This window comes from Phyllobates terribilis, unplaced genomic scaffold (assembly GCF_046119375.1).
Source record: "Phyllobates terribilis strain yellow unplaced genomic scaffold, ASM4611937v1 Scaffold_2__4_contigs__length_985480577, whole genome shotgun sequence".
Lineage (NCBI taxonomy): Eukaryota > Metazoa > Chordata > Amphibia > Anura > Dendrobatidae > Phyllobates > Phyllobates terribilis.
Genome location: NW_027362762.1, coordinates 26,244,997 through 26,272,455, shown reverse-complemented (window position 1 = coordinate 26,272,455; position 27,459 = coordinate 26,244,997). Strand labels below are relative to the sequence as shown.

At 64.2% G+C, this 27,459-nt stretch overlaps 1 protein-coding gene across 4 annotated transcripts in view; it reads left to right on the top strand.

Moving 5' to 3' along the window:
- Window positions 1-27,459, top strand: part of LCMT2 (leucine carboxyl methyltransferase 2) — a 60,694-nt gene that overhangs the window by 15,983 nt on the left and 17,252 nt on the right. For 3 of the 4 annotated variants that reach the window (XM_073661217.1, XM_073661216.1, XM_073661218.1), the window contains 6 exons: window positions 3,490-3,679; window positions 5,616-5,723; window positions 8,916-9,012; window positions 12,209-12,445; window positions 12,793-12,996; window positions 27,216-27,313. In XM_073661217.1, the coding sequence (XP_073517318.1) occupies window positions 3,490-3,679; window positions 5,616-5,723; window positions 8,916-9,012; window positions 12,209-12,445; window positions 12,793-12,996; window positions 27,216-27,313 (934 nt within the window). Of the gene's footprint in view, window positions 1-3,489; window positions 3,680-5,615; window positions 5,724-8,915; window positions 9,013-12,208; window positions 12,446-12,792; window positions 12,997-27,175; window positions 27,314-27,459 lie in introns of all 4 variants that reach the window. The other variant, XR_012264398.1, reaches the window with a different exon arrangement.

Below are 27,459 nucleotides of genomic sequence, written 5' to 3'. Positions count from 1 at the left end.
CCTGGGAAGCTGTGCTCATGTTACCTTGTTAGCAGGCAATGGCCCCGTGTAGTAGATGCTTTTCTCTTCCTCTGATCTCACCATTATCTCTGCTCTTTCCTCTGTAGCTCGGGGGATGTGATTGGCTGGGCAGGACGCCGTTTCCTCTGCTCTCGATCTCACCATTTTCTCTTTATCTCGGCTCTTTCTTCTGTAGCTCGGGGGATGTGATTGGCTGGGCAGGACGCCGTTTCTTCTGCTCTCGATCTCACCATTTTATCTTTATCTCGGCTCTTTCCTCTGTAGCTCGGGGGATGTGATTAGCTGGGCAGGACGCGGTTTCCTCTGCTCTCGATCTCACCATTTTATCTTTATCTCTGCTCTTTCCTCTGTAGCTCGGGGGATGTGATTGGCTGGGCAGGACGCCGTTTCTTCTGCTCTCGATCTCACCGTTTTCTCTTTATCTCGGCTCTTTCTTCTGTAGCTCGGGGGATGTGATTGGCTGGGCAGGACGCCGTTTCCTCTGCTCTCGATCTCACCATTTTCTCTTTATCTCGGCTCTTTCTTCTGTAGCTCGGGGGATGTGATTGGCTGGGCAGGACGCCGTTTCTTCTGCTCTCGATCTCACCGTTTTCTCTTTATCTCGGCTCTTTCCTCTGTAGCTCGGGGGATGTGATTGGCTGGGCAGGACGCCGTTTCTTCTGCTCTCGATCTCACCATTTTATCTTTATCTCGGCTCTTTCCTCTGTAGCTCGGGGGATGTGATTGGCTGGGCAGGACGCCATTTCTTCTGCTCTCGATCTCACCATTTTATCTTTATGTCGGCTCTTTCTTCTGTAGCTCGGGGGATGTGATTGGCTGGGCAGGACGCCATTTCTTCTGCTCTCGATCTCACCATTTTATCTTTATCTCGGCTCTTTCTTCTGTAGCTCGGGGGATGTGATTGGCTGGGCAGGACGCCGTTTCTTCTGCTCTCGATCTCACCATTTTATCTTTATCTCGGCTCTTTCCTCTGTAGCTCGGGGGATGTGATTAGCTGGGCAGGACGCCGTTTCTTCTGCTCTCGATCTCACCATTTTATCTTTATCTCTGCTCTTTCCTCTGTAGCTCGGGGGATGTGATTGGCTGGGCAGGACGCGGTTTCCTCTGCTCTCGATCTCACCATTTTATCTTTATCTCGGCTCTTTCTTCTGTAGCTCGGGGGATGTGATTGGCTGGGCAGGACGCTGTTTCCTCTGCTCTCGATCTCACCATTTTATCTTTATCTCGGCTCTTTCCTCTGTAGCTCGGGGGATGTGATTAGCTGGGCAGGACGCCGTTTCTTCTGCTCTCGATCTCACCATTTTATCTTTATCTCTGCTCTTTCCTCTGTAGCTCGGGGGATGTGATTGGCTGGGCAGGACGCGGTTTCCTCTGCTCTCGATCTCACCATTTTATCTTTATCTCGGCTCTTTCCTCTGTAGCTCGGGGAATGTGATTGGCTGGGCAGGACGCCGTTTCCTCTGCTCTCGATCTCACCATTTTATCTTTATCTCTGCTCTTTCTTCTGTAGCTCGGGGGATGTGATTGGCTGGGCAGGACGCCGTTTCCTCTGCTCTCGATCTCACCATTTTATCTTTATCTCGGCTCTTTCCTCTGTAGCTCGGGGGATGTGATTGGCTGGGCAGGACGCCGTTTCTTCTGCTCTCGATCTCACCATTTTATCTTTATCTCGGCTCTTTCCTCTGTAGCTCGGGGGATGTGATTGGCTGGGCAGGACGCCGTTTCCTCTGCTCTCGATCTCACCATTTTATCTTTATCTCTGCTCTTTCTTCTGTAGCTCGGGGGATGTGATTGGCTGGGCAGGACGCTGTTTCCTCTGCTCGCGATCTCACCGTTTTCTCTTTATCTCTGCTCTTTCCTCTGTAGCTCGGGGGATGTGATTGGCTGGGCAGGACGCCGTTTCTTCTGCTCTCGATCTCACCGTTTTCTCTTTATCTCGGCTCTTTCCTCTGTAGCTCGGGGGATGTGATTGGCTGGGCAGGACGCCGTTTCTTCTGCTCTCGATCTCACCGTTTTCTCTTTATCTCGGCTCTTTCTTCTGTAGCTCGGGGGATGTGATTGGCTGGGCAGGACGCCGTTTCTTCTGCTCTCGATCTCACCATTTTATCTTTATCTCGGCTCTTTCCTCTGTAGCTCGGGGGATGTGATTAGCTGGGCAGGACGCCGTTTCTTCTGCTCTCGATCTCACCATTTTATCTTTATCTCGGCTCTTTCTTCTGTAGCTCGGGGGATGTGATTGGCTGGGCAGGACGCCGTTTCCTCTGCTCTCGATCTCACCATTTTATCTTTATCTCTGCTCTTTCCTCTGTAGCTCTGGGAATGTGATTGGCTGGGCAGGACGCTGTTTCCTCTGCTCTCAATCTCACCGTTTTCTCTTTATCTCTGCTCTTTCCTCTGTAGCTCGGGGGATGTGATTGGCTGGGCAGGACGCCGTTTCCTCTGCTCTCGATCTCACCATTTTATCTTTATCTCTGCTCTTTCCTCTGTAGCTCGGGGGATGTGATTGGCTGGGCAGGACGCTGTTTCTTCTGCTCTCGATCTCACCATTTTATCTTTATCTCTGCTCTTTCCTCTGTAGCTCGGGGGATGTGATTGGCTGGGCAGGACGCTGTTTCCTCTGCTCTCGATCTCACCATTTTATCTTTATCTCTGCTCTTTCCTCTGTAGCTCGGGGGATGTGATTGGCTGGGCAGGACGCCGTTTCTTCTGCTCTCGATCTCACCATTTTATCTTTATCTCTGCTCTTTCCTCTGTAGCTCGGGGGATGTGATTGGCTGGGCAGGACGCTGTTTCTTCTGCTCTCGATCTCACCATTTTATCTTTATCTCTGCTCTTTCCTCTGTAGCTCGGGGGATGTGATTGGCTGGGCAGGACGCCGTTTCCTCTGCTCTTGATCTCACCATTTTATCTTTATCTCTGCTCTTTCTTCTGTAGCTCGGGGGATGTGATTGGCTGGGCAGGACGCCGTTTCTTCTGCTCTCGATCTCACCATTTTATCTTTATCTCGGCTCTTTCCTCTGTAGCTCGGGGGATGTGATTGGCTGGGCAGGACGCCGTTTCCTCTGCTCTCGATCTCACCATTTTCTCTTTATCTCTGCTCTTTCCTCTGTAGCTCTGGGAATGTGATTGGCTGGGCAGGACGCCGTTTCCTCTGCTCTCGATCTCACCATTTTCTCTTTATCTCTGCTCTTTCCTCTGTAGCTCGGGGGATGTGATTGGCTGGGCAGGACGCCGTTTCCTCTGCTCTCGATCTCACCATTTTCTCTTTATCTCTGCTCTTTCCTCTGTAGCTCTGGGAATGTGATTGGCTGGGCAGGACGCTGTTTCCTCTGCTCTCGATCTCACCATTTTATCTTTATCTCTGCTCTTTCCTCTGTAGCTCGGAGGATGTGATTGGCTGGGCAGGACGCCGTTTCTTCTGCTCTCGATCTCACCATTTTATCTTTATCTCTGCTCTTTCCTCTGTAGCTCGGAGGATGTGATTGGCTGGGCAGGACGCCGTTTCTTCTGCTCTCGCTTTGTGCTGTATGAGCAGTTTTTTCCTGATGATGCTTTTGGACGGGTCATGGTCAGTCACTTTGAGTCCCTGAATTCTGCTCTGCGCTCAGTGTGTGTTTTCCCACGGCTCCAGGACCAGGAGCAGAGATTTCTGCAGAAGGTACGTTGGCCCCTTGTATTCCCTGTAAGAGCTATTTCGTTCCCCAGAGCTGACCCTGGTCTCTGCGTGCGTCGGGGCCGGTGCGGTCTCTCTGCGTGCGTCGGGGCCGGTGCGGTTTCTCTGCGTGCGTCGGGGCCGGTGCGGTCTCTCTGCGTGCGTCGGGGCCGGTGCGGTCTCTCTGCGTGCGTCGGGGCCGGTGCGGTCTCTCTGCGTGCGTCGGGGCCGGTGCGGTCTCTCTGCGTGCGTCGGGGCCGGTGCGGTCTCTCTGCGTGCGTCGGGGCCGGTGCGGTCTCTCTGCGTGCGTCGGGGCCGGTGCGGTCTCTCTGCGTGCGTCGGGGCCGGTGCGGTCTCTCTGCGTGCGTCGGGGCCGGTGCGGTCTCTCTGCGTGCGTCGGGGCCGGTGCGGTCTCTCTGCGTGCGTCGGGGCCGGTGCGGTCTCTCTGCGTGCGTCGGGGCCGGTGCGGTCTCTCTGCGTGCGTCGGGGCCGGTGCGGTCTCTCTGCGTGCGTCGGGGCCGGTGCGGTCTCTCTGCGTGCGTCGGGGCCGGTGCGGTCTCTCTGCGTGCGTCGGGGCCGGTGCGGTCTCTCTGCGTGCGTCGGGGCCGGTGCGGTCTCTCTGCGTGCGTCGGGGCCGGTGCGGTCTCTCTGCGTGCGTCGGGGCCGGTGCGGTCTCTCTGCGTGCGTCGGGGCCGGTGCGGTCTCTCTGCGTGCGTCGGGGCCGGTGCGGTCTCTCTGCGTGCGTCGGGGCCGGTGCGGTCTCTCTGCGTGCGTCAGGTTTATAGGTGAAGAGTTTACAAAATAAGGAGGTGAAAAAATATATCATTACACTTCCCTGCTTTTAGTGTTGTTCTGCAGTCTGTGCCCCCCACCGGTGCCATCTGTGAGGTCTGTGGGTAGGAGCTGTGTGACAAAACAGCTTCTAATTAGCCAGACATCTAGATTTGTTAAGCCAAGAGAAATCCACTTTTGTGTTTTGTGCTGACTTGTGAATGTATGTGTTTTTCTGTGGCTGGTGAAGAAGTACAGTGACTCAGTGTTTGGGAAGAATGATGTTTGTTACAATGCTAATTGCATATTGTACTAAATCAGCTAGTTCATTTACACGAGAGGGGGGATTAACAGGGGTATTACTCAAACAATGAGACTTGAGTGAGCCCTGCTCCTTTCCTTCCCCCTCGAACAGTGACTGATGACCTTAGCCACATATGTAAATATAAAAAGTGATTTCTATCCTGTTGGAAGGAGAATCAGAAAGACTCTTCAGGACATCAGCTTGGTAGCATGGCTTTATCCAGAGAGACACAGATATGAATTCTACATGATTCCGGTCTAAGGGTATATGGCCCTGACTGGAAGGTTATAGATCTGCTTCATTGACCATCAGAGAACCCATGGATACTTTTGGGGAGACCAGGTTGGGATGATGAAGTCACATGTCCCCATGGTTATGTTGTTTGGGGTTGCCAGGTGGAACCCTCCGGTCGCCTGGAACTCATGGAGACATTTGGAGAAGCCAGATTGGGACCAGCCGGTCATCTGGCCCCATCAAAACTCTGAGAGGCCAGGGTGGGACCCACGTGTCTCCTGGCCTTGTACCTTGGTGGACTGTCTGCTTCCTAAGCTTGCCGCTACCTCCTCTCTGTGGAGGCCCGCCAAAAGCGGGGGGCCACTAGTTGAGGTAGTTGGCCCTGGAAGTCCCAACTTTACAACTTATCTATTCCCAGGTGGGCCAGCAGAGGGGTGAGACTGTGTAATTTTGCAACATCTTGTGTATTTGCTAGGACTGTTCTATATGTTATTGCCTGTTTTGTGGTTCAGTATAGTATTACCACACTGTTTTACCATCACCCTGTGTTGTCTGAGTATTGTTCGGCTCACGGGAGACCCGGGGTCTTTCCAAGCTGTGTTCTCACGGTGTATATACCATGTCTTCCTCCAGGGCTGGCAGCGGTGTCGGGTGCTTGATATGAATGAATTCTCTGAGTCCTGTGTCCCCTGGGCAGAGAAGTTGCGCGCTGATTCTTTGGAACCGTTTGATGAGTTTGAGGTGAGTTCCTCACTTTTTATGTAACTGATGTTCTGGATTGCAGCTGTGCAGGTGTCCTCTGCTTCATCATGAAGATTCCTGGAATTATACAGCAATCAGGTGTGCTCATGGTGAAAGGGAGACCAGGGCAACGGGCAGGAGGCCAGGGCAAGGGTGGCAGACAGGAGGGCGCGAGACGAGGGCGGCGGGCAGAAGGCTGGGGCGAGTGAGGAGGATGGGAGACAAGGAGGGCGGTGGCCAGGACGCGGGCAGGAGGCTGGGGCAAGGGAGGAGAGCAGGAGGCTGGGGCGACAGCCAGAAGGCTGGGGCGAGTGAGTACGATGGCAGAGGTTGTGCCGAGGGTAGCGGGCAGTGGACGAGGCAAGCCCTGGTCCATGCAGTCTTTCTGAAGACAGCCTGGCCAGCGGACGAGAGCACCCACTGACCCTTGTCTCCAGACTTTGTGGCAGTGGTGGGATTTTACTCAGCCCAGCTGATCCGGGGGAGCTGCAGCGGACTGGTGTTCATAGACACCGTCCAAGGGCTCCACAATCAGGGAGGCAGGTAGATCTACCCATCAGATCTTAGGTGAGAAATACACAGCAGGTTTCGGACGCTACCATGTCCAACCCCACCAGCTTGGCCTTGAGAAGAGGACCAGAGTGGATATACAACTTCAACAGGAAACTGCAACTACAGGAGTTGTGCCAGCTTTGACAATTCGAATACAGGGCCACCGACACTCAGTCGGAGTTGATTTAGGAGTTGGTCCTCTGGGATGCCCAGAACATCGTGGACGACGGCGAGTTTGACCAAGAGGAATTGAACTGCCTGCCAAATCAAGGATCCATTGGCAGTCTGAAATCAAATACTCAGTCCCAAGTAGCCTGAATCCAGGAGTTGTTGGTGGTATTGGAACCCGAAGCCTGAAGCGGAAGAAGCAGCTGAAGAAGTTCATAGAATCATAGAATGGTAGAGTTGGAAGGGACCTCCTGGGTCATCTGGTCCAACCCCCTGCTCAAAGCAGGATTCACTAAATCATCTCAGACAGATGTCTGTCCAGCCTCTGTTTGAAGACGTCCATTGAAGGAGAACTCACCACCTCTCGTGGCAGCCTGTTCCACTCATTGATCACCCTAACTGTCAAAAAGTTTTTTCTAATATCTAATCTGTGTCTCCTCCCATTTAGTTTCATCCCATTGCTTCTAGTCTTTCCTTGTGCAAATGAGAATAAAGATGATCCTTCTACAATGTGACAGCCCTTGAGATATTTGTAGACATCTATTAAGTCTCCTCTCAGTCTTCTTTTTTGCAGCTAAACATTCCCAGATCCTGTAACCGTTCCTCATAGGACATGGTTTGCAGACCGGTCACCATTCTGGTCGCTCTTCTCTGAACTTGCTCCAGTTTGTCTATGTCTTTTTTTAAAATGTGGTACCCCACTTGAGACATTCATCCAGCTGGATGTGAAGCCATTTACAACCACCCTTTGAGTCCGATCACTAAGCCAGTTATGAATCCACCTAACAGTTGCCTTGTCCATTGCATACTTGGTCATTTTTTCAATAAGGATGGTGTGAGATACTTTGTCACATGCTTTGCTGAAGTCAAGATATACTATATCTACAGCATTTCCCTGATCCACCCAGTCAGTGATTCTGTCATAGAAGGAAATTAAGTTAGTCTGACCATTGAGCTGAAGAATTGTGGGAGGCGGTGCCACACCGTTCACATTTGGCATCGTTCAGGAACGACAAGTTGCGGTGGACTCCGTGTGTGATTGCAATGGATATGAGTTCAGTTCGATTGTGTCGATTGTGTGGAGTTTCCCAGGTCAGCCTGGGGACAAGGGGAAGGGTGTGGAGGACCCCGCAGGAGGAACGGACCCCCTTCCTAGCGAACTGAATACAGAGTTCTCGTCTCAGGGCTTCCCCCATCAGGGAGTTGGCAGGATCTGAAAGGTCATATACGAGAAGTTGGAGATGTCTTCTATTCTGATGTACCCAAGGACGGAATGGGGTTTGTGAAATTTATTTGCAAGGAAGACATGGAATATGCTCTGAGGAAACTGGAGGATTCAAAGTTTCATTCTCATGAAGGTCCAACCTTACATTCGTTTCTGTGCTGAAAGAAATGCTGATGGGCTGTCCCGACAAGTGGAGAAGAATAATCTGAAGCCTATCATGTCTGGCTAATTAAGAGGGGAAAGGAATGTGATGACAGTGTTTATTCTTAATTATGCCGGGCATATTATCATTCAGTAGGCCTAGAGACATGAGCTATTGTTCATATGAGACTGAACATTGACTCTTATTGTAGGTTGAATTGATGTTTGTTCATTTGTTGGAAGGTTGCTGACTACTTATTGTATCAGTCCTTGCAGCTTATTGTTTTGCTATCCTTGAGGGACAAAGGCACAGTTTAATTGAACAATATTTAATAATTTGGTTAATGCTTGCTGACTACCTATTCTATCAGTCAATGCAGCTTGTTCTGCGAACATTGAAGGACAAAATTTTCAGGTTAATTGAATACTTGAACAATGAGAGATGACCTCCTCCCACCTCCCCCCAAACCTGTGGATAATGGCCTGAAGGACAGCTGTGGGTATAAAAAGGTACTGCTCTCCTTCTACAGAGAGACTCTAGAGGACAGCAGCCAAGGCACCATGGCTCCAACTGGAGGAATACAGATTTGATCCACTGCCCATCACTGAACCCATGGAGATGTTTGGAGAACCCAGGTTGGGACAATCAGGTCACCTGGCCACATACCTCAATGGACTTTGTCAGCTTCCTAAATTTGTCGCTACCTCCTCTCTGTGGGTGCTACTGGTTGGGGTAGTTGGCTCTGGAAGCCAAAAGACGAAGATGTTCTAATTCTCGGCGAGCCAGCGGAAGGGTGAGTCTGTCATTTGCACCATCTTATGTACTTGCTAGGACTGTGCTATATGTAATTATTACCGCAGTCTGTTACCCTCATCCTGTGTTGTCAGAGTAGAATTCTGCCTACGGGAAACAAGTGCAGCCGTTGGGTGGTATGAGCCCTGGTCCATGCGGTCTTTCTAAAGACACGGACACTCGTGTCTCCACGAGGGGTCTCTGCGCCCTCTCTCCTCTGTCTGGAGTAGGACAGCCTTTCTAATGTTTTGGGTGGTGGTCCCTGCAGTCAGATCAGCACACACCGTTAACACAGCTGTATATACTCCTACAGGAGCTGCATCTGAAGTGCTCTCATTACTTCATCCTGGTGGCATCACAAGGGGACCTGGCGGACGCTCCAGCACTGCGGCCCCTCTCTGGATCTACAGGTACCAATATAGCAGCAAATGGGAGCTCTTCCTTCCAGTCACCATCTTTAGCTGTAGGGGGATCTCTTCCTTCCAGTCACCATCTTTAGCTGTAGGGGGAGCTCTTCCTTCCAGTCACCATCTTTAGCTGTAGGGGAGATCTCTTCGTTCCAGTCACCATCTTTAGCTGTAGGGGGATCTCTTCCTTCCAGTCACCATCTTTAGCTGTAGGGGAGATCTCTTCGTTCCAGTCACCATCTTTAGCTGTAGGGGGATCTCTTCCTTCCAGTCACCATCTTTAGCTGTAGGGGAGATCTCTTCGTTCCAGTCACCATCTTTAGCTGTAGGGGAGATCTCTTCGTTCCAGTCACCATCTTTAGCTGTAGGGGGGATCTTGGTCTATTCATCCTCTTTAGCTGTAGGGGGGATCTCTTCGTTCCAGTCACCATCTTTAGCTGTAGGGGGATCTCTTCATTCCAGTCACCATCTTTAGCTGTAGGGGAGATCTCTTCGTTCCAGTCACCATCTTTAGCTGTAGGGGGGATCTTGGTCTATTCATCCTCTTTAGCTGTAGGGGGGATCTTGGTCTATTCATCCTCTTTAGCTGTAGGGGGGATCTTGGTCTATTCATCCTCTTTAGCTGTAGGGGGATCTCTTCGTTCCAGTCACCATCTTTAGCTGTAGGGGGATCTCTTCCTTCCAGTCACCATCTTTAGCTGTAGGGGAGATCTCTTCGTTCCAGTCACCATCTTTAGCTGTAGGGGGATCTCTTCCTTCCAGTCACCATCTTTAGCTGTAGGGGAGATCTCTTCGTTCCAGTCACCATCTTTAGCTGTAGGGGAGATCTCTTCGTTCCAGTCACCATCTTTAGCTGTAGGGGGGATCTTGGTCTATTCATCCTCTTTAGCTGTAGGGGGGATCTCTTCGTTCCAGTCACCATCTTTAGCTGTAGGGGGATCTCTTCATTCCAGTCACCATCTTTAGCTGTAGGGGAGATCTCTTCGTTCCAGTCACCATCTTTAGCTGTAGGGGGGATCTTGGTCTATTCATCCTCTTTAGCTGTAGGGGGGATCTCTTCGTTCCAGTCACCATCTTTAGCTGTAGGGGGATCTCTTCATTCCAGTCACCATCTTTAGCTGTAGGGGGGATCTCTTCGTTCCAGTCACCATCTTTAGCTGTAGGGGGGATCTCGGTCTATTCATCCTCTTTAGCTGTAGGGGGGAGCTCTTCGTTCCAGTCACCATCTTTATCTGTAGGGGAGATCTCTTTGTTCCAGTCACCATCTTTAGCTGTAGGGGGGGATCTCTTTGTTCCAGTCACCATCTTTAGCTGTAGGGGGGGATCTCTTTGTTCCAGTCACCATCTTTAGCTGTAGGGGGGGATCTCTTTGTTCCAGTCACCATCTTTATCTATAGGGGGGGATCTCTTCGTTCCAGTCACCATCTTTATCTGTAGGGGAGATCTTTGTTCCAGTCACCATCTTTAGCTGTAGGGGGATCTCTTCGTTCCTGTCACCATCTTTAGCTGTAGGGGGATCTCTTCGTTCCAGTCACCATCTTTAGCTGTAGGGGGATCTCTTCGTTCCAGTCACCATCTTTAGCTGTAGGGGGATCTCTTCGTTCCAGTCACCATCTTTAGCTGTAGGGGGGGATCTCTTTGTTCCAGTCACCATCTTTAGCTGTAGGGGGGGATCTCTTTGTTCCAGTCACCATCTTTAGCTGTAGGGGGGGATCTCTTTGTTCCAGTCACCATCTTTATCTATAGGGGGGGATCTCTTCGTTCCAGTCACCATCTTTATCTGTAGGGGAGATCTTTGTTCCAGTCACCATCTTTAGCTGTAGGGGGATCTCTTCGTTCCTGTCACCATCTTTAGCTGTAGGGGGATCTCTTCGTTCCAGTCACCATCTTTAGCTGTAGGGGGATCTCTTCGTTCCAGTCACCATCTTTAGCTGTAGGGGGATCTCTTCGTTCCAGTCACCATCTTTAGCTGTAGGGGGGGATCTCTTCGTTCCAGTCACCATCTTTAGCTGTAGGGGGGGATCTCTTCGTTCCAGTCACCATCTACCATCTTTAGCTGTAGGGGGATCTCTTCGTTCCAGTCACCATCTTTAGCTGTAGGGGGATCTCTTCGTTCCAGTCACCATCTTTAGCTGTAGGGGGGATCTTCTCGGTCTAGTCACCATCTTTATCAGTAGGGGGGATCTCCTGTGTCCAGCTACCATATTTATCTGTAGTGGGATCTTCTTGGTCTGGTCACCATCTTTATCGGTAGGGGGGGATATCCATCTGTGAAGCTCTGAGGTTGTGGGTTGTAAGTAATCACCTCGGCAGGTTAACGATGCAGCAATATTTTATTCCTTACATCCATGGTAATAAAGCAATTCCAGGTAAATGTCCAAAATCCAGTTCTCTCAGTCCTTAAGTTTCCAACCTGGGATCAGTAGTTCCACTGGCTTTGTATCAGGCCATACTCACTGTCTCCCAACTTTTGGTTGGCCCTCAGATTTCATATCTCCAGCCTGTATAGTCTGTAGCCACAGTCCGTGATCCTCCAGACGGCAGATAAAACAATGATAGCACAGGTATCCAGCAGCAACAATCCTTCAAGAAAGTTTATATCCAACGACCTATCCACTCTGTAGCACGCTTATCGTGCCCAGTTGGTACTGATCTCCATATCCCATCGATCCATTCATGGTCCAGAACCACAGTCTCCCTCCTATTCCTTCGATGTCCTTCCACACAACTCCTCACTAAAACACATCTTTTTTTTTTTCTCCCTGGGCTCAGAAGTGATGACACCCTCCCCCTTAAGCATTTACTTTTTGCTGCCACAATGAAGAATATTCCAGGAGCCTTCACCTGAGACTGCATGTAAGACCCCCTGAGGTGACGGCTCCACTGTGTCCACAATCAACACTCACACAATGGGCCTATTCACTGCTTGGACAATGATCTAAGGCTCCTGAGATACTGATGAGATTACGGGAATCCTGGACACTTTACAAGTAAAACTAGTGTACATAAACTGAGGAGCAAGCAAAGCATTAATAAAACAGAGCCGGCAATCTCTAATAACACAATAATAATATCGGCGGAAACGGTGCTCCGTGCTGGAAAAGTCTCAGTCTTTAGAAAGTGGGCAGCTCCTCAAACCATCTACATCTGTTATTTCTTTGGATTGCTGCCGGTTATCTGCCTTCTGTTTCCTTCTCAGTCCTCAGTGTTCTTCCCCCTCCGGCCTGTAGTGGCGCTGTTGTGGCGAGACCTCAGTCACCATCAGTCCTTGGTTTACGTCGATTTGGTCATCGCTCCTGTTTGATTTCCTCGCGGCTCATTATTACTACTGGTGGTTTCGGGGAAGGAAATGGCAAACACCAAAGATTAAGAGATGTCCATCTGTTACTACAGGAGCACAATGTCTGGAACAGAGAGGCGACAGTCAGCCAATGGGGTAACTAGGAATTGTGGTTATTATGGGAATGGGTGGAGGAGGGGATAACGGTGGGGTAACTGGCTGAGGAGGAATGGGTGGTGGGGTAATTGGTGGAGGAGGGGTACATGGTGGGGTAACTGGCGGAGGCCTTGAGGCCTCAAGTATTTGATGGAGGAGGGATAATTAAAGGAGTAGTTAGCGAAGGAGGGGTTGGCGGTGTGGCAATTAGCGGAGGAGGGGTTGGCGGTGTGGCAATTAGCGGAGGAGGGATTGGCGGTGTGGCAATTAGCGGAGGAGGGATTGGCGGGGTACATTGAGTGCAGTGGGTGAATGCTTATGGGGTCCGGCCTCCTCTTTCCTCTTAGATGGTCGTCTCCTGCACTCGCTGACCCCTCTGGGGAGCGGAGGCCTTTTGGTTCTTGGTGGTCGTTTCTCTCCCTCTCGTCCAGCTGCTGATGCTCAGATCCTCGTATATGACGGAGCCACTGGTGCGGTGACCACAGCACGGCACGATCTGCTACCGGAGCTCAGGCGCTGGAGGCACACGGCCACAGAGGTCTCGCTCTGCGGTGAGGAACAGTGAATCGCTGATCTGTCAATTAACACGGTAGAGTAACGAGAGGTCAAACAGAGCGCTCCCGACTCCTGGGTGATTCCCCCCCACCCCCCCCAGTTCCCGACGCCTGACGCCTAGGCGATCCCCCCCCCTTCCTGGCTCCTGACGCCTTGATGATCCCCCCCCCCCCATTCCCGGCCCCTGGCGCCTGGGTGATCCCGCCCCCCCTTCCCACCTCCTGGCGCCTGGGTGATCCCCCCCCTTCCCGGCTCCTGGCGCCTGTGTGATTCCCCCCCTCCGGCTCCTGGCGCCTGTGTGATTCCCCCCCTCCGGCTCCTGGCGCCTGTGTGATTCCCCCCCTCCGGCTCCTGGCGCCTGTGTGATTCCCCCCCTCCGGCTCCTGGCGCCTGTGTGATTCCCCCCCTCCGGCTCCTGGCGCCTGTGTGATTCCCCCCCTCCGGCTCCTGGCGCCTGTGTTATTTTCCCCCCCTCCGGCTCCTGGCGCCTGTGTGATCCCCCCCCCCGGCTCCTGGCGCCTGTGTGATTCCCCCCCCCCCTCCGGCTCCTGACACCTGGGTGATCACCCCCCGCCCCGGCTCCTGACACCTGGGTGATCACCCCCCGCCCCGGCTCCTGACACCTGGGTGATCACCCCCCGCCCCGGCTCCTGACACCTGGGTGATCACCCCCCGCCCCGGCTCCTGACAACTGGGTGATCACCCCCCGCCCCGGCTCCTGACACCTGGGTGATCACCCCCCGCCCCGGCTCCTGACACCTGGGTGATCACCCCCCCGCCCCGGCTCCTGACACCTGGGTGATCACCCCCCGCCCCGGCTCCTGACACCTGGGTGATCACCCCCCGCCCCGGCTCCTGACACCTGGGTGATCACCCCCCGCCCCGGCTCCTGACACCTGGGTGATCACCCCCCGCCCCGGCTCCTGACACCTGGGTGATCACCCCCGCCCCGGCTCCTGACACCTGGGTGATCACCCCCCGCCCCGGCTCCTGACACCTGGGTGATCACCCCCGCCCCGGCTCCTGACACCTGGGTGATCACCCCCCGCCCCGGCTCCTGACACCTGGGTGATCACCCCCCGCCCCGGCTCCTGACACCTGGGTGATCACCCCCCGCCCCGGCTCCTGACACCTGGGTGATCACCCCCCGCCCCGGCTCCTGACACCTGGGTGATCACCCCCCGCCCCGGCTCCTGACACCTGGGTGATCACCCCCCGCCCCGGCTCCTGACACCTGGGTGATCACCCCCCGCCCCGGCTCCTGACACCTGGGTGATCACCCCCGCCCCGGCTCCTGACACCTGGGTGATCACCCCCCGCCCGGCTCCTGACACCTGGGTGATCACCCCCCGCCCCGGCTCCTGACACCTGGGTGATCACCCCCCGCCCCGGCTCCTGACACCTGGGTGATCACCCCCCGCCCCGGCTCCTGACACCTGGGTGATCACCCCCGCCCCGGCTCCTGACACCTGGGTGATCACCCCCCGCCCGGCTCCTGACACCTGGGTGATCACCCCCCGCCCCGGCTCCTGACACCTGGGTGATCACCCCCCGCCCCGGCTCCTGACACCTGGGTGATCACCCCCCGCCCCGGCTCCTGACACCTGGGTGATCACCCCCCGCCCCGGCTCCTGACACCTGGGTGATCACCCCCCGCCCCGGCTCCTGACACCTGGGTGATCACCCCCCGCCCCGGCTCCTGACACCTGGGTGATCACCCCCCGCCCCGGCTCCTGACACCTGGGTGATCACCCCCCGCCCCGGCTCCTGACACCTGGGTGATCACCCCCCGCCCCGGCTCCTGACACCTGGGTGATCACCCCCCGCCCCGGCTCCTGACACCTGGGTGATCACCCCCGCCCCGGCTCCTGACACCTGGGTGATCACCCCCCGCCCCGGCTCCTGACACCTGGGTGATCACCCCCGCCCCGGCTCCTGACACCTGGGTGATCACCCCCCGCCCCGGCTCCTGACACCTGGGTGATCACCCCCCGCCCCGGCTCCTGACACCTGGGTGATCACCCCCCGCCCCGGCTCCTGACACCTGGGTGATCACCCCCCGCCCCGGCTCCTGACACCTGGGTGATCACCCCCCGCCCCGGCTCCTGACACCTGGGTGATCACCCCCCGCCCCGGCTCCTGACACCTGGGTGATCACCCCCCGCCCCGGCTCCTGACACCTGGGTGATCACCCCCCGCCCCGGCTCCTGACACCTGGGTGATCACCCCCCGCCCCGGCTCCTGACACCTGGGTGATCACCCCCCGCCCCGGCTCCTGACACCTGGTGATCACCCCCCGCCCCGGCTCCTGACACCTGGGTGATCACCCCCGCCCCGGCTCCTGGCACCCTGGGTGATCACCCCGCCCGGCTCCTGACACCTGGGTGATCACCCCCCGCCCCGGCTCCTGACACCTGGGTGATCACCCCCCGCCCCGGCTCCTGACACCTGGGTGATCACCCCCCGCCCCGGCTCCTGACACCTGGGTGATCACCCCCCGCCCGGCTCCTGACACCTGGGTGATCACCCCCCGCCCCGGCTCCTGACACCTGGGTGATCACCCCCGCCCCGGCTCCTGACACCTGGGTGATCACCCCCCGCCCCGGCTCCTGACACCTGGGTGATCACCCCCCGCCCCGGCTCCTGACACCTGGGTGATCACCCCCCGCCCCGGCTCTGACACCTGGGTGATCACCCCCCGCCCCGGCTCCTGACACCTGGTGATCACCCCCCGCCCCGGCTCCTGGACACCTGGGTGATCAACCCCCGCCCGGCTTCCCTGACACCTGGGTGATCACCCCCCGCCCCGGCTCCTGACCCCTGGTGATCCCCGCCCCGGCTCCTGACACCTGGGTGATCACCCTGACACCTGGGGATCACCCCATCTCTCTCCTGACACTGGTGATCACCCCGCCCGGCTCCTGACCTGGGTGATCACCCCCCCGCTCCTGACACCTGGTGATCACCCCACCTGGGTGATCACCCCCCGCCCCGGCTCCTGACACCTGGGTGATCACCCCCCCGCCCCGGCTCCTGACACCTGGGTGATCACCCCCCGCCCCGGCTCCTGACACCTGGGTGATCACCCCCCGCCCCGGCTCCTGACACCTGGGTGATCACCCCCCGCCCCGGCTCCTGACACCTGGGTGATCACCCCCCCGCCCCGGCTCCTGACACCTGGGTGATCACCCCCCGCCCCGGCTCCTGACACCTGGGTGATCACCCCCCGCCCCGGCTCCTGACACCTGGGTGATCACCCCCCGCCCCGGCTCCTGACACCTGGGTGATCACCCCCCGCCCGGCTCCTGACACCTGGGTGATCACCCCCCGCCCCGGCTCCTGACACCTGGGTGATCACCCCCCGCCCCGGCTCCTGACACCTGGGTGATCACCCCCGCCCCGGCTCCTGACACCTGGGTGATCACCCCCCGCCCCGGCTCCTGACACCTGGGTGATCACCCCCCGCCCCGGCTCCTGACACCCTGGGGTGATCACCCCCCGCCCCGGCTCCTGACACCCGGGTGATCACCCCCGCCCGGCTCCTGACACCCGGGTGATCACCCCCCGCCCCGGCTCCTGACACCCGGGTGATCACCCCCCGCCCCGGCTCCTGACACCCGGGTGATCACCCCCCGCCCCGGCTCCTGACACCCGGGTGATCACCCCCCGCCCCGGCTCCTGACACCCGGGTGATCACCCCCCGCCCCGGCTCCTGACACCCGGGTGATCACCCCCGCCCCGGCTCCTGACACCCGGGTGATCACCCCCCGCCCCGGCTCCTGACACCCGGGTGATCACCCCCCGCCCCGGCTCCTGACACCCGGGTGATCACCCCCGCCCCGGCTCCTGACACCCGGGTGATCACCCCCCGCCCCGGCTCCTGACACCCGGGTGATCACCCCCCGCCCCGGCTCCTGACACCCGGGTGATCACCCCCGCCCCGGCTCCTGACACCCGGGTGATCACCCCCGCCCCGGCTCCTGACACCCGGGTGATCACCCCCCGCCCCGGCTCCTGACACCCGGGTGATCACCCCCCGCCCCGGCTCCTGACACCCGGGTGATCACCCCCCGCCCCGGCTCCTGACACCCGGGTGATCACCCCCCGCCCCGGCTCCTGACACCCGGGTGATCACCCCCCGCCCCGGCTCCTGACACCCGGGTGATCACCCCCCGCCCCGGCTCCTGACACCCGGGTGATCACCCCCCGCCCCGGCTCCTGACACCCGGGTGATCACCCCCCGCCCCGGCTCCTGACACCCGGGTGATCACCCCCCGCCCCGGCTCCTGACACCCGGGTGATCACCCCCCGCCCCGGCTCCTGACACCCGGGTGATCACCCCCCGCCCCGGCTCCTGACACCCGGGTGATCACCCCCCGCCCCGGCTCCTGACACCCGGGTGATCACCCCCCGCCCCGGCTCCTGACACCCGGGTGATCACCCCCCGCCCCGGCTCCTGACACCCGGGTGATCACCCCCCGCCCCGGCTCCTGACACCCGGGTGATCACCCCCCGCCCCGGCTCCTGACACCCGGGTGATCACCCCCCGCCCCGGCTCCTGACACCCGGGTGATCACCCCCCGCCCCGGCTCCTGACACCCGGGTGATCACCCCCGCCCCGGCTCCTGACACCCGGGTGATCACCCCCCGCCCCGGCTCCTGACACCCGGGTGATCACCCCCCGCCCCGGCTCCTGACACCCGGGTGATCACCCCCCGCCCCGGCTCCTGACACCCGGGTGATCACCCCCCGCCCCGGCTCCTGACACCCGGGTGATCACCCCCCGCCCCGGCTCCTGACACCCGGGTGATCACCCCCCGCCCCGGCTCCTGACACCCGGGTGATCACCCCCCGCCCCGGCTCCTGACACCCGGGTGATCACCCCCCGCCCCGGCTCCTGACACCCGGGTGATCACCCCCCGCCCCGGCTCCTGACACCCGGGTGATCACCCCCCGCCCCGGCTCCTGACACCCGGGTGATCACCCCCCGCCCCGGCTCCTGACACCCGGGTGATCACCCCCCGCCCCGGCTCCTGACACCCGGGTGATCACCCCCCGCCCCGGCTCCTGACACCCGGGTGATCACCCCCCGCCCCGGCTCCTGACACCCGGGTGATCACCCCCCGCCCCGGCTCCTGACACCCGGGTGATCACCCCCCGCCCCGGCTCCTGACACCCGGGTGATCACCCCCCGCCCCGGCTCCTGACACCCGGGTGATCACCCCCCGCCCCGGCTCCTGACACCCGGGTGATCACCCCCCCGCCCCGGCTCCTGACACCCGGGTGATCACCCCCCGCCCCGGCTCCTGACACCCGGGTGATCACCCCCCGCCCCGGCTCCTGACACCCGGGTGATCCCCCCCCCCGCCCCGGCTCCTGACACCCGGGTGATCCCCCCCCGCCCCGGCTCCTGACACCCGGGTGATCCCCCCCCGCCCCGGCTCCTGACACCCGGGTGATCCCCCCCCCGCCCCGGCTCCTGACACCCGGGTGATCCCCCCCCCGCCCCGGCTCCTGACACCCGGGTGATCCCCCCCCGCCCGGCTCCTGACACCTGTGTGATTCCCTGCCCCCCCCCCCCCCCCGCCCCGGCTCCTGACACCCGGGTGATTCCCCCCCCCCGCCCGGCTCCTGACACCCGGGTGATTCCCCCCCCCGCCCCGGCTCCTGACACCCGGGTGATTCCCCCCCCCCGCCCCGGCCTCTGACACCCGGGTGATTCCCCCCCCCCGCCCCGGCTCCTGACACCCGGGTGATTCCCCCGCCCCGGCTCCTGACACCCGGGTGATTCCCCCCCCCCGCCCCGGCTCCTGACACCCGGGTGATTCCCCCCCCCCCGCCCCGGCTCCTGACACCCGGGTGATTCCCCCCCCCCGCCCCGGCTCCTGACACCCGGGTGATTCCCCCCCCCCGCCCCGGCTCCTGACACCCGGGTGATTCCCCCCCCGCCCGGCTCCTGACACCCGGGTGATTCCCCCCCCCCCCGCCCCGGCTCCTGACACCCGGGTGATCCCCCCCCCCCGCCCCCGGCTCCTGACACCCGGGTGATCCCCCCCCGCCCCGGCTCCTGACACCCGGGTGATCCCCCCCCCCGCCCCGGCTCCTGACACCCGGGTGATCCCCCCCCCGCCCCGGCTCCTGACACCCGGGTGATCCCCCCCCCGCCCCGGCTCCTGACACCCGGGTGATCCCCCCCCGCCCCGGCTCCTGACACCCGGGTGATCCCCCCCCCGCCCCGGCTCCTGACACCTGTGTGATTCCCTGCCCCCCCCCCCCCCCCCGCCCCGGCTCCTGACACCCGGGTGATTCCCCCCCCCGCCCCGGCTCCTGACACCCGGGTGATTCCCCCCCCCCGCCCCGGCTCCTGACACCCGGGTGATTCCCCCCCCCCCGCCCCGGCTCCTGACACCCGGGTGATTCCCCCCCCCCGCCCCGGCTCCTGACACCCGGGTGATTCCCCCCCCCCGCCCCGGCTCCTGACACCCGGGTGATTCCCCCCCCCCGCCCCGGCTCCTGACACCCGGGTGATCCCCCCCCCGCCCCGGCTCCTGACACCCGGGTGATTCCCCCCCCCCGCCCCGGCTCCTGACACCCGGGTGATTCCCCCCCCCCGCCCCGGCTCCTGACACCCGGGTGATTCCCCCCCCCCCCGCCCCGGCTCCTGACACCCGGGTGATCCCCCCCCCCCCCGCCCCGGCTCCTGACACCCGGGTGATCCCCCCCCCCCCCCGCCCCGGCTCCTGACACCCGGGTGATCCCCCCCCCGCCCCGGCTCCTGACACCCGGGTGATCCCCCCCCCGCCCCGGCTCCTGACACCCGGGTGATCCCCCCCCCGCCCCGGCTCCTGACACCCGGGTGATCCCCCCCCGCCCCGGCTCCTGACACCCGGGTGATCCCCCCCCCGCCCCGGCTCCTGACACCTGTGTGATTCCCTGCCCCCCCCCCCCCCCCCCCGCCCCGCCTCCTGACACCCGGGTGATTCCCCCCCCCCGCCCCGGCTCCTGACACCCGGGTGATTCCCCCCCCCCGCCCCGGCTCCTGACACCCGGGTGATTCCCCCCCCCCGCCCCGGCTCCTGACACCCGGGTGATCCCCCCCCCGCCCCGGCTCCTGACACCCGGGTGATCCCCCCCCGCCCCGGCTCCTGACACCCGGGTGATCCCCCCCCCGCCCCGGCTCCTGACACCTGTGTGATTCCCTGCCCCCCCCCCCCCCCCCCGCCCCGGCTCCTGACACCCGGGTGATTCCCTGCCCCCCCCCCCCCCCCCCCCGCCCCGCCTCCTGACACCCGGGTGATTCCCCCCCCCCGCCCCGGCTCCTGACACCCGGGTGATTCCCCCCCCCCGCCCCGGCTCCTGACACCCGGGTGATTCCCCCCCCCGCCCCGGCTCCTGACACCCGGGTGATCCCCCCCCCGCCCCGGCTCCTGACACCCGGGTGATCCCCCCCCGCCCCGGCTCCTGACACCCGGGTGATCCCCCCCCGCCCCGGCTCCTGACACCTGTGTGATTCCCTGCCCCCCCCCCCCCCCCCGCCCCGGCTCCTGACACCCGGGTGATTCCCCCCCCCGCCCCGGCTCCTGACACCCGGGTGATTCCCCCCCCCCGCCCCGGCTCCTGACACCCGGGTGATTCCCCCCCCCCGCCCCGGCTCCTGACACCCGGGTGATTCCCCCCCCCCGCCCCGGCTCCTGACACCCGGGTGATTCCCCCCCCCCGCCCCGGCTCCTGACACCCGGGTGATTCCCCCCCCCCCGCCCCGGCTCCTGACACCCGGGTGATTCCCCCCCCCCGCCCCGGCTCCTGACACCCGGGTGATTCCCCCCCCCGCCCCGGCTCCTGACACCCGGGTGATTCCCCCCCCCGCCCCGGCTCCTGACACCCGGGTGATTCCCCCCCCCCGCCCCGGCTCCTGACACCCGGGTGATCCCCCCCCCCCCGCCCCGGCTCCTGACACCCGGGTGATCCCCCCCCCCCCGCCCCGGCTCCTGACACCCGGGTGATCCCCCCCCCGCCCCGGCTCCTGACACCCGGGTGATCCCCCCCCCGCCCCGGCTCCTGACACCCGGGTGATCCCCCCCCCGCCCCGGCTCCTGACACCCGGGTGATCCCCCCCCGCCCCGGCTCCTGACACCCGGGTGATCCCCCCCCCGCCCCGGCTCCTGACACCTGTGTGATTCCCTGCCCCCCCCCCCCCCCCCCCCCCCGCCTCCTGACACCCGGGTGATTCCCCCCCCCGCCCCGGCTCCTGACACCCGGGTGATTCCCCCCCCCCGCCCCGGCTCCTGACACCCGGGTGATTCCCCCCCCCCGCCCCGGCTCCTGACACCCGGGTGATCCCCCCCCGCCCCGGCTCCTGACACCCGGGTGATCCCCCCCCGCCCCGGCTCCTGACACCCGGGTGATCCCCCCCCGGCTCCTGACACCCGGGTGATCCCCCCCCGCCCCGGCTCCTGACACCCGGGTGATCCCCCCCCCGCCCCGGCTCCTGACACCTGTGTGATTCCCTGCCCCCCCCCCCCGCCCCGGCTCCTGACACCCGGGTGATTCCCCCCCCCCGCCCCGGCTCCTGACACCCGGGTGATTCCCCCCCCCGCCCCGGCTCCTGACACCCGGGTGATTCCCCCCCCCCGCCCCGGCTCCTGACACCCGGGTGATTCCCCCCCCCCGCCCCGGCTCCTGACACCCGGGTGATCCCCCCCCGCCCCGGCTCCTGACACCCGGGTGATCCCCCCCGCCCCGGCTCCTGACACCCGGGTGATCCCCCCCCGGCTCCTGACACCCGGGTGATCCCCCCCCGCCCCGGCTCCTGACACCCGGGTGATCCCCCCCGCCCCGGCTCCTGACACCTGTGTGATTCCCTGCCCCCCCCCCGCCCGGCTCCTGACACCCGGGTGATTCCCCCCCCCCGCCCCGGCTCCTGACACCCGGGTGATTCCCCCCCCCCGCCCCGGCTCCTGACACCCGGGTGATTCCCCCCCCCCGCCCCGGCTCCTGACACCCGGGTGATTCCCCCCCCCCGCCCCGGCTCCTGACACCCGGGTGATTCCCCCCCCCCGCCCCGGCTCCTGACACCCGGGTGATTCCCCCCCCCCCGCCCCGGCTCCTGACACCCGGGTGATTCCCCCCCCCCCGCCCGGCTCCTGACACCCGGGTGATTCCCCCCCCCCGCCCCGGCTCCTGACACCCGGGTGATTCCCCCCCCCGCCCCGGCTCCTGACACCCGGGTGATCCCCCCCCGCCCCGGCTCCTGACACCTGTGTGATTCCCTGCCCCCCCCCCCCCCCCCCGCCCCGGCTCCTGACACCCGGGTGATTCCTCCCCCCCGCCCCGGCTCCTGACACCCGGGTGATCCCCCCCGCCCCGGCTCCTGACACCTGTGTGATTCCCTGCCCCCCCCCCCTCCCCGCCCCGGCTCCTGACACCTGTGTGATTCCCTGCCCCCCCCCCCCCCCCCCGCCCCGGCTCCTGACACCCGGGTGATCCCCCCCCGCCCCGGCTCCTGACACCTGTGTGATTCCCTGCCCCCCCCCCCTCCCCGCCCCGGCTCCTGACACCCGGGTGATTCCCCCCCCCCGCCCCGGCTCCTGACACCCGGGTGATTCCCCCCCCCCGCCCCGGCTCCTGACACCCGGGTGATCCCCCCCCGCCCCGGCTCCTGACACCCGGGTGTCGTCCCCCCCCCCCGCCCCGGCTCCTGACACCCGGGTGATCCCCCCGCCCCGGCTCCTGACACCCGGGTGATCCCCCCCCCCCCCCGGCTCCTGACACCCGGGTGATCCCTCCCCCCCCCCGCCCCGGCTCCTGACACCCGGGTGATCCCTCCCCCCCCCCGCCCCGGCTCCTGACACCCGGGTGATCCCCCCCCCCCCCGCCCCGGCTCCTGACACCCGGGTGATTCCCTGCCCCCCCCCGCCCCGGCTCCTGGCTCCCGGGTGATCCCCCCCCCCCGCCCCGGCTCCTGGCGCCCGGGTGATCCCCCCCCGCCCCGGCTCCTGACACCCGGGTGATCCCCCCCCCCGCCCCGGCTCCTGACACCCGGGTGATCCCCCCCCGCCCCGGCTCCTGACACCTGTGTGATTCCCTGCCCCCCCCCCCCCCGCCCCGGCTCCTGACACCCGGGTGATTCCCCCCCCCGCCCCGGCTCCTGACACCCGGGTGATTCCCCCCCCCCGCCCCGGCTCCTGACACCCGGGTGATTCTCCCCCCCCGCCCCGGCTCCTGACACCCGGGTGATTCCCCCCCCCCGCCCCGGCTCCTGACACCCGGGTGATCCCCCCCCGCCCCGGCTCCTGACACCTGTGTGATTTCCTGCCCCCCCACCCCCCCCCGCCCCGGCTCCTGACACCCGGGTGATTCCCCCCCCCCGCCCCGGCTCCTGACACCCGGGTGATTCCCCCCCCCCCGCCCCGGCTCCTGACACCCGGGTGATTCCCCCCCCCCGCCCCGGCTCCTGACACCCGGGTGATCCCCCCCCGCCCCGGCTCCTGACACCTGTGTGATTCCCTGCCCCCCCCCCCCCCCCCCCCCCCGCCCCGGCTCCTGACACCCGGGTGATTCCTCCCCCCCGCCCCGGCTCCTGACACCCGGGTGATCCCCCCCGCCCCGGCTCCTGACACCTGTGTGATTCCCTGCCCCCCCCCCCCCTCCCCGCCCCGGCTCCTGACACCTGTGTGATTCCCTGCCCCCCCCCCCCCCCCCGCCCCGGCTCCTGACACCCGGGTGATCCCCCCCCGCCCCGGCTCCTGACACCTGTGTGATTCCCTGCCCCCCCCCCCTCCCCGCCCCGGCTCCTGACACCCGGGTGATTCCCCCCCCCCGCCCCGGCTCCTGACACCCGGGTGATTCCCCCCCCCCGCCCCGGCTCCTGACACCCGGGTGATCCCCCCCCGCCCCGGCTCCTGACACCCGGGTGTTCCCCCCCCCCCCCCCCGCCCCGGCTCCTGACACCCGGGTGATCCCCCCCGCCCCGGCTCCTGACACCCGGGTGATCCCCCCCCCCCCCCCCGGCTCCTGACACCCGGGTGATCCCTCCCCCCCCCCGCCCCGGCTCCTGACACCCGGGTGATCCCTCCCCCCCCCCGCCCCGGCTCCTGACACCCGGGTGATCCCCCCCCCCCCGCCCCGGCTCCCGACACCCGGGTGATTCCCTGCCCCCCCCCGCCCCGGCTCCTGGCGCCCGGGTGATCCCCCCCCCCGCCCCGGCTCCTGGCGCCCGGGTGATCCCCCCCCGCCCCGGCTCCTGACACCCGGGTGATCCCCCCCCCGCCCCGGCTCCTGACACCCGGGTGATCCCCCCCCGCCCCGGCTCCTGACACCTGTGTGATTCCCTGCCCCCCCCCCCCCCGCCCCGGCTCCTGACACCCGGGTGATTCCCCCCCCCCGCCCCGGCTCCTGACACCCGGGTGATTCCCCCCCCCCGCCCCGGCTCCTGACACCCGGGTGATTCTCCCCCCCCGCCCCGGCTCCTGACACCCGGGTGATTCCCCCCCCCCGCCCCGGCTCCTGACACCCGGGTGATCCCCCCCCGCCCCGGCTCCTGACACCTGTGTGATTTCCTGCCCCCCCCCCCCCCCCCGCCCCGGCTCCTGACACCCGGGTGATTCCCCCCCCCGCCCCGGCTCCTGACACCCGGGTGATTCCCCCCCCCCGCCCCGGCTCCTGACACCCGGGTGATTCCCCCCCCCCGCCCCGGCTCCTGACACCCGGGTGATTCCCCCCCCCCGCCCCGGCTCCTGACACCCGGGTGATCCCCCCCCGCCCCGGCTCCTGACACCCGGGTGTTCCCCCCCCCCCCCCCCCCGCCCCGGCTCCTGACACCCGGGTGATCCCCCCCCCCCCCCGCCCCGGCTCCTGACACCCGGGTGATCCCCCCCCCCCGCCCCGGCTCCTGACACCCGGGTGATCCCCCCCCCCCCCCCCGCCCCGGCTCCTGACACCCGGGTGATCCCCCCGCCCCGGCTCCTGACACCCGGGTGATTCCCCCCCCCCCCGCCCCGGCTCCTGACACCCGGGTGATCCCCCCCCCCCCCCCGCCCCGGCTCCTGACACCCGGGTGATTCCCCTGCCCCCCCCGCCCCGGCTCCTGGCGCCCGGGTGATCCCCCCCCGCCCCGGCTCCTGGCGCCCGGGTGATCCCCCCCCGCCCCGGCTCCTGACACCCGGGTGATTCCCCCCCCCCGCCCCGGCTCCTGACACCCGGGTGATTTCCCCCCCCCCGCCCCGGCTCCTGACACCCGGGTGATTCCCCCCCCCCGCCCCGGCTCCTGACACCCGGGTGATCCCCCCCCGCCCCGGCTCCTGGCGCCTGGGTGATCCCCCCCCGCCCCGGCTCCTGGCGCCCGGGTGATCCCCCCCCCGCCCCGGCTCCTGACGCCCGGGTGATCACCCCCCGCCCCGGCTCCTGACACCCGGGTGATTCCCTGCCCCCCCCCCGCCCCGGCTCCTGGCGCCTGTGTGACCCCCCCCGCCCCGGCTCCTGACGCCTGTGTGACCCCCCCCGCCCCGGCTCCTGACACCTGGGTGATCACCCCCCGCCCCGGCTCCTGACACCTGGGTGATCACCCCCCGCCCCGGCTCCTGACACCTGGGTGATCACCCCCCGCCCCGGCTCCTGACACCCGGGTGATCACCCCCCGCCCCGGCTCCTGACACCCGGGTGATTCCCTGCCCCCCCCCCGCCCCGGCTCCTGGCGCCTGTGTGACCCCCCCCGCCCCGGCTCCTGACGCCTGTGTGACCCCCCCCGCCCCGGCTCCTGACACCTGGGTGATCACCCCCCGCCCCGGCTCCTGACACCTGGGTGATCACCCCCCGCCCCGGCTCCTGACACCTGGGTGATCACCCCCCGCCCCGGCTCCTGACACCTGGGTGATCACCCCCCGCCCCGGCTCCTGACACCCGGGTAATCACCCCCCGCCCCGGCTCCTGACACCCGGGTGATCACCCCCCGCCCCGGCTCCTGACACCCGGGTGATCACCCCCCGCCCCGGCTCCTGACACCCGGGTGATCACCCCCCGCCCCGGCTCCTGACACCCGGGTGATCACCCCCCGCCCCGGCTCCTGACACCCGGGTGATCACCCCCCGCCCCGGCTCCTGACACCCGGGTGATCACCCCCCGCCCCGGCTCCTGACACCCGGGTGATCACCCCCCGCCCCGGCTCCTGACACCCGGGTGATCACCCCCCGCCCCGGCTCCTGACACCCGGGTGATCACCCCCCGCCCCGGCTCCTGACACCCGGGTGATCACCCCCCGCCCCGGCTCCTGACACCCGGGTGATCACCCCCCGCCCCGGCTCCTGACACCCGGGTGATCACCCCCCGCCCCGGCTCCTGACACCCGGGTGATCACCCCCCGCCCCGGCTCCTGACACCCGGGTGATCACCCCCCGCCCCGGCTCCTGACACCCGGGTGATCACCCCCCGCCCCGGCTCCTGACACCCGGGTGATCACCCCCCGCCCCGGCTCCTGACACCCGGGTGATCACCCCCCGCCCCGGCTCCTGACACCCGGGTGATCACCCCCCGCCCCGGCTCCTGACACCCGGGTGATCACCCCCCGCCCCGGCTCCTGACACCCGGGTGATCACCCCCCGCCCCGGCTCCTGACACCCGGGTGATCACCCCCCGCCCCGGCTCCTGACACCCGGGTGATCACCCCCCGCCCCGGCTCCTGACACCCGGGTGATCACCCCCCGCCCCGGCTCCTGACACCCGGGTGATCACCCCCCGCCCCGGCTCCTGACACCCGGGTGATCACCCCCCGCCCCGGCTCCTGACACCCGGGTGATCACCCCCCGCCCCGGCTCCTGACACCCGGGTGATCACCCCCCGCCCCGGCTCCTGGCGCCTGTGTGACCCCCCCCGCCCCGGCTCCTGGCGCCTGTGTGACCCCCCCGCCCCGGCTCCTGACGCCTGTGTGACCCCCCCCCCGCCCCGGCTCCTGACGCCTGTGTGACCCCCCCCCGCCCCGGCTCCTGACGCCTGTGTGACCCCCCCCCCGCCCCGGCTCCTGACACCTGGTTGATTTACCCCCGGCTCCTGGCGCCTTGGGGGCGAGCATACCCCCCGGCTACCGAGATTGCTACTGGATGGTCCCCAGACTAATTTCTCAGACCCCTGGGTATTTCTATGTTGTCTGGGCAGGTTTCAGCTGTCGCTCTTTTCTCACTGCAGCACAGAGGATTTCAGCAGCGCTCTCCCGTCTTCTCCTCAGGTCGCTCCTATGTGTTTGTGTTCGGAGGTCGCTCTCTGGAGTCGGCCGCTCTGCAGGAGGCTGTGTTCCTGCACACGGAGGACATGTCCTTGGCTCAGGTCTGTCAGCAGCAACATGATGTGTGCAATGTTCTGCGGTGAGATCAGTCAGTGGCGTGTGCGATGTTCTGCGGTCAGATCAGTCAGTGACGTGTGCGATATTCTGCAGTGAGATCAGTCAGCAGCAAGATGAGATGCTCTTCAGT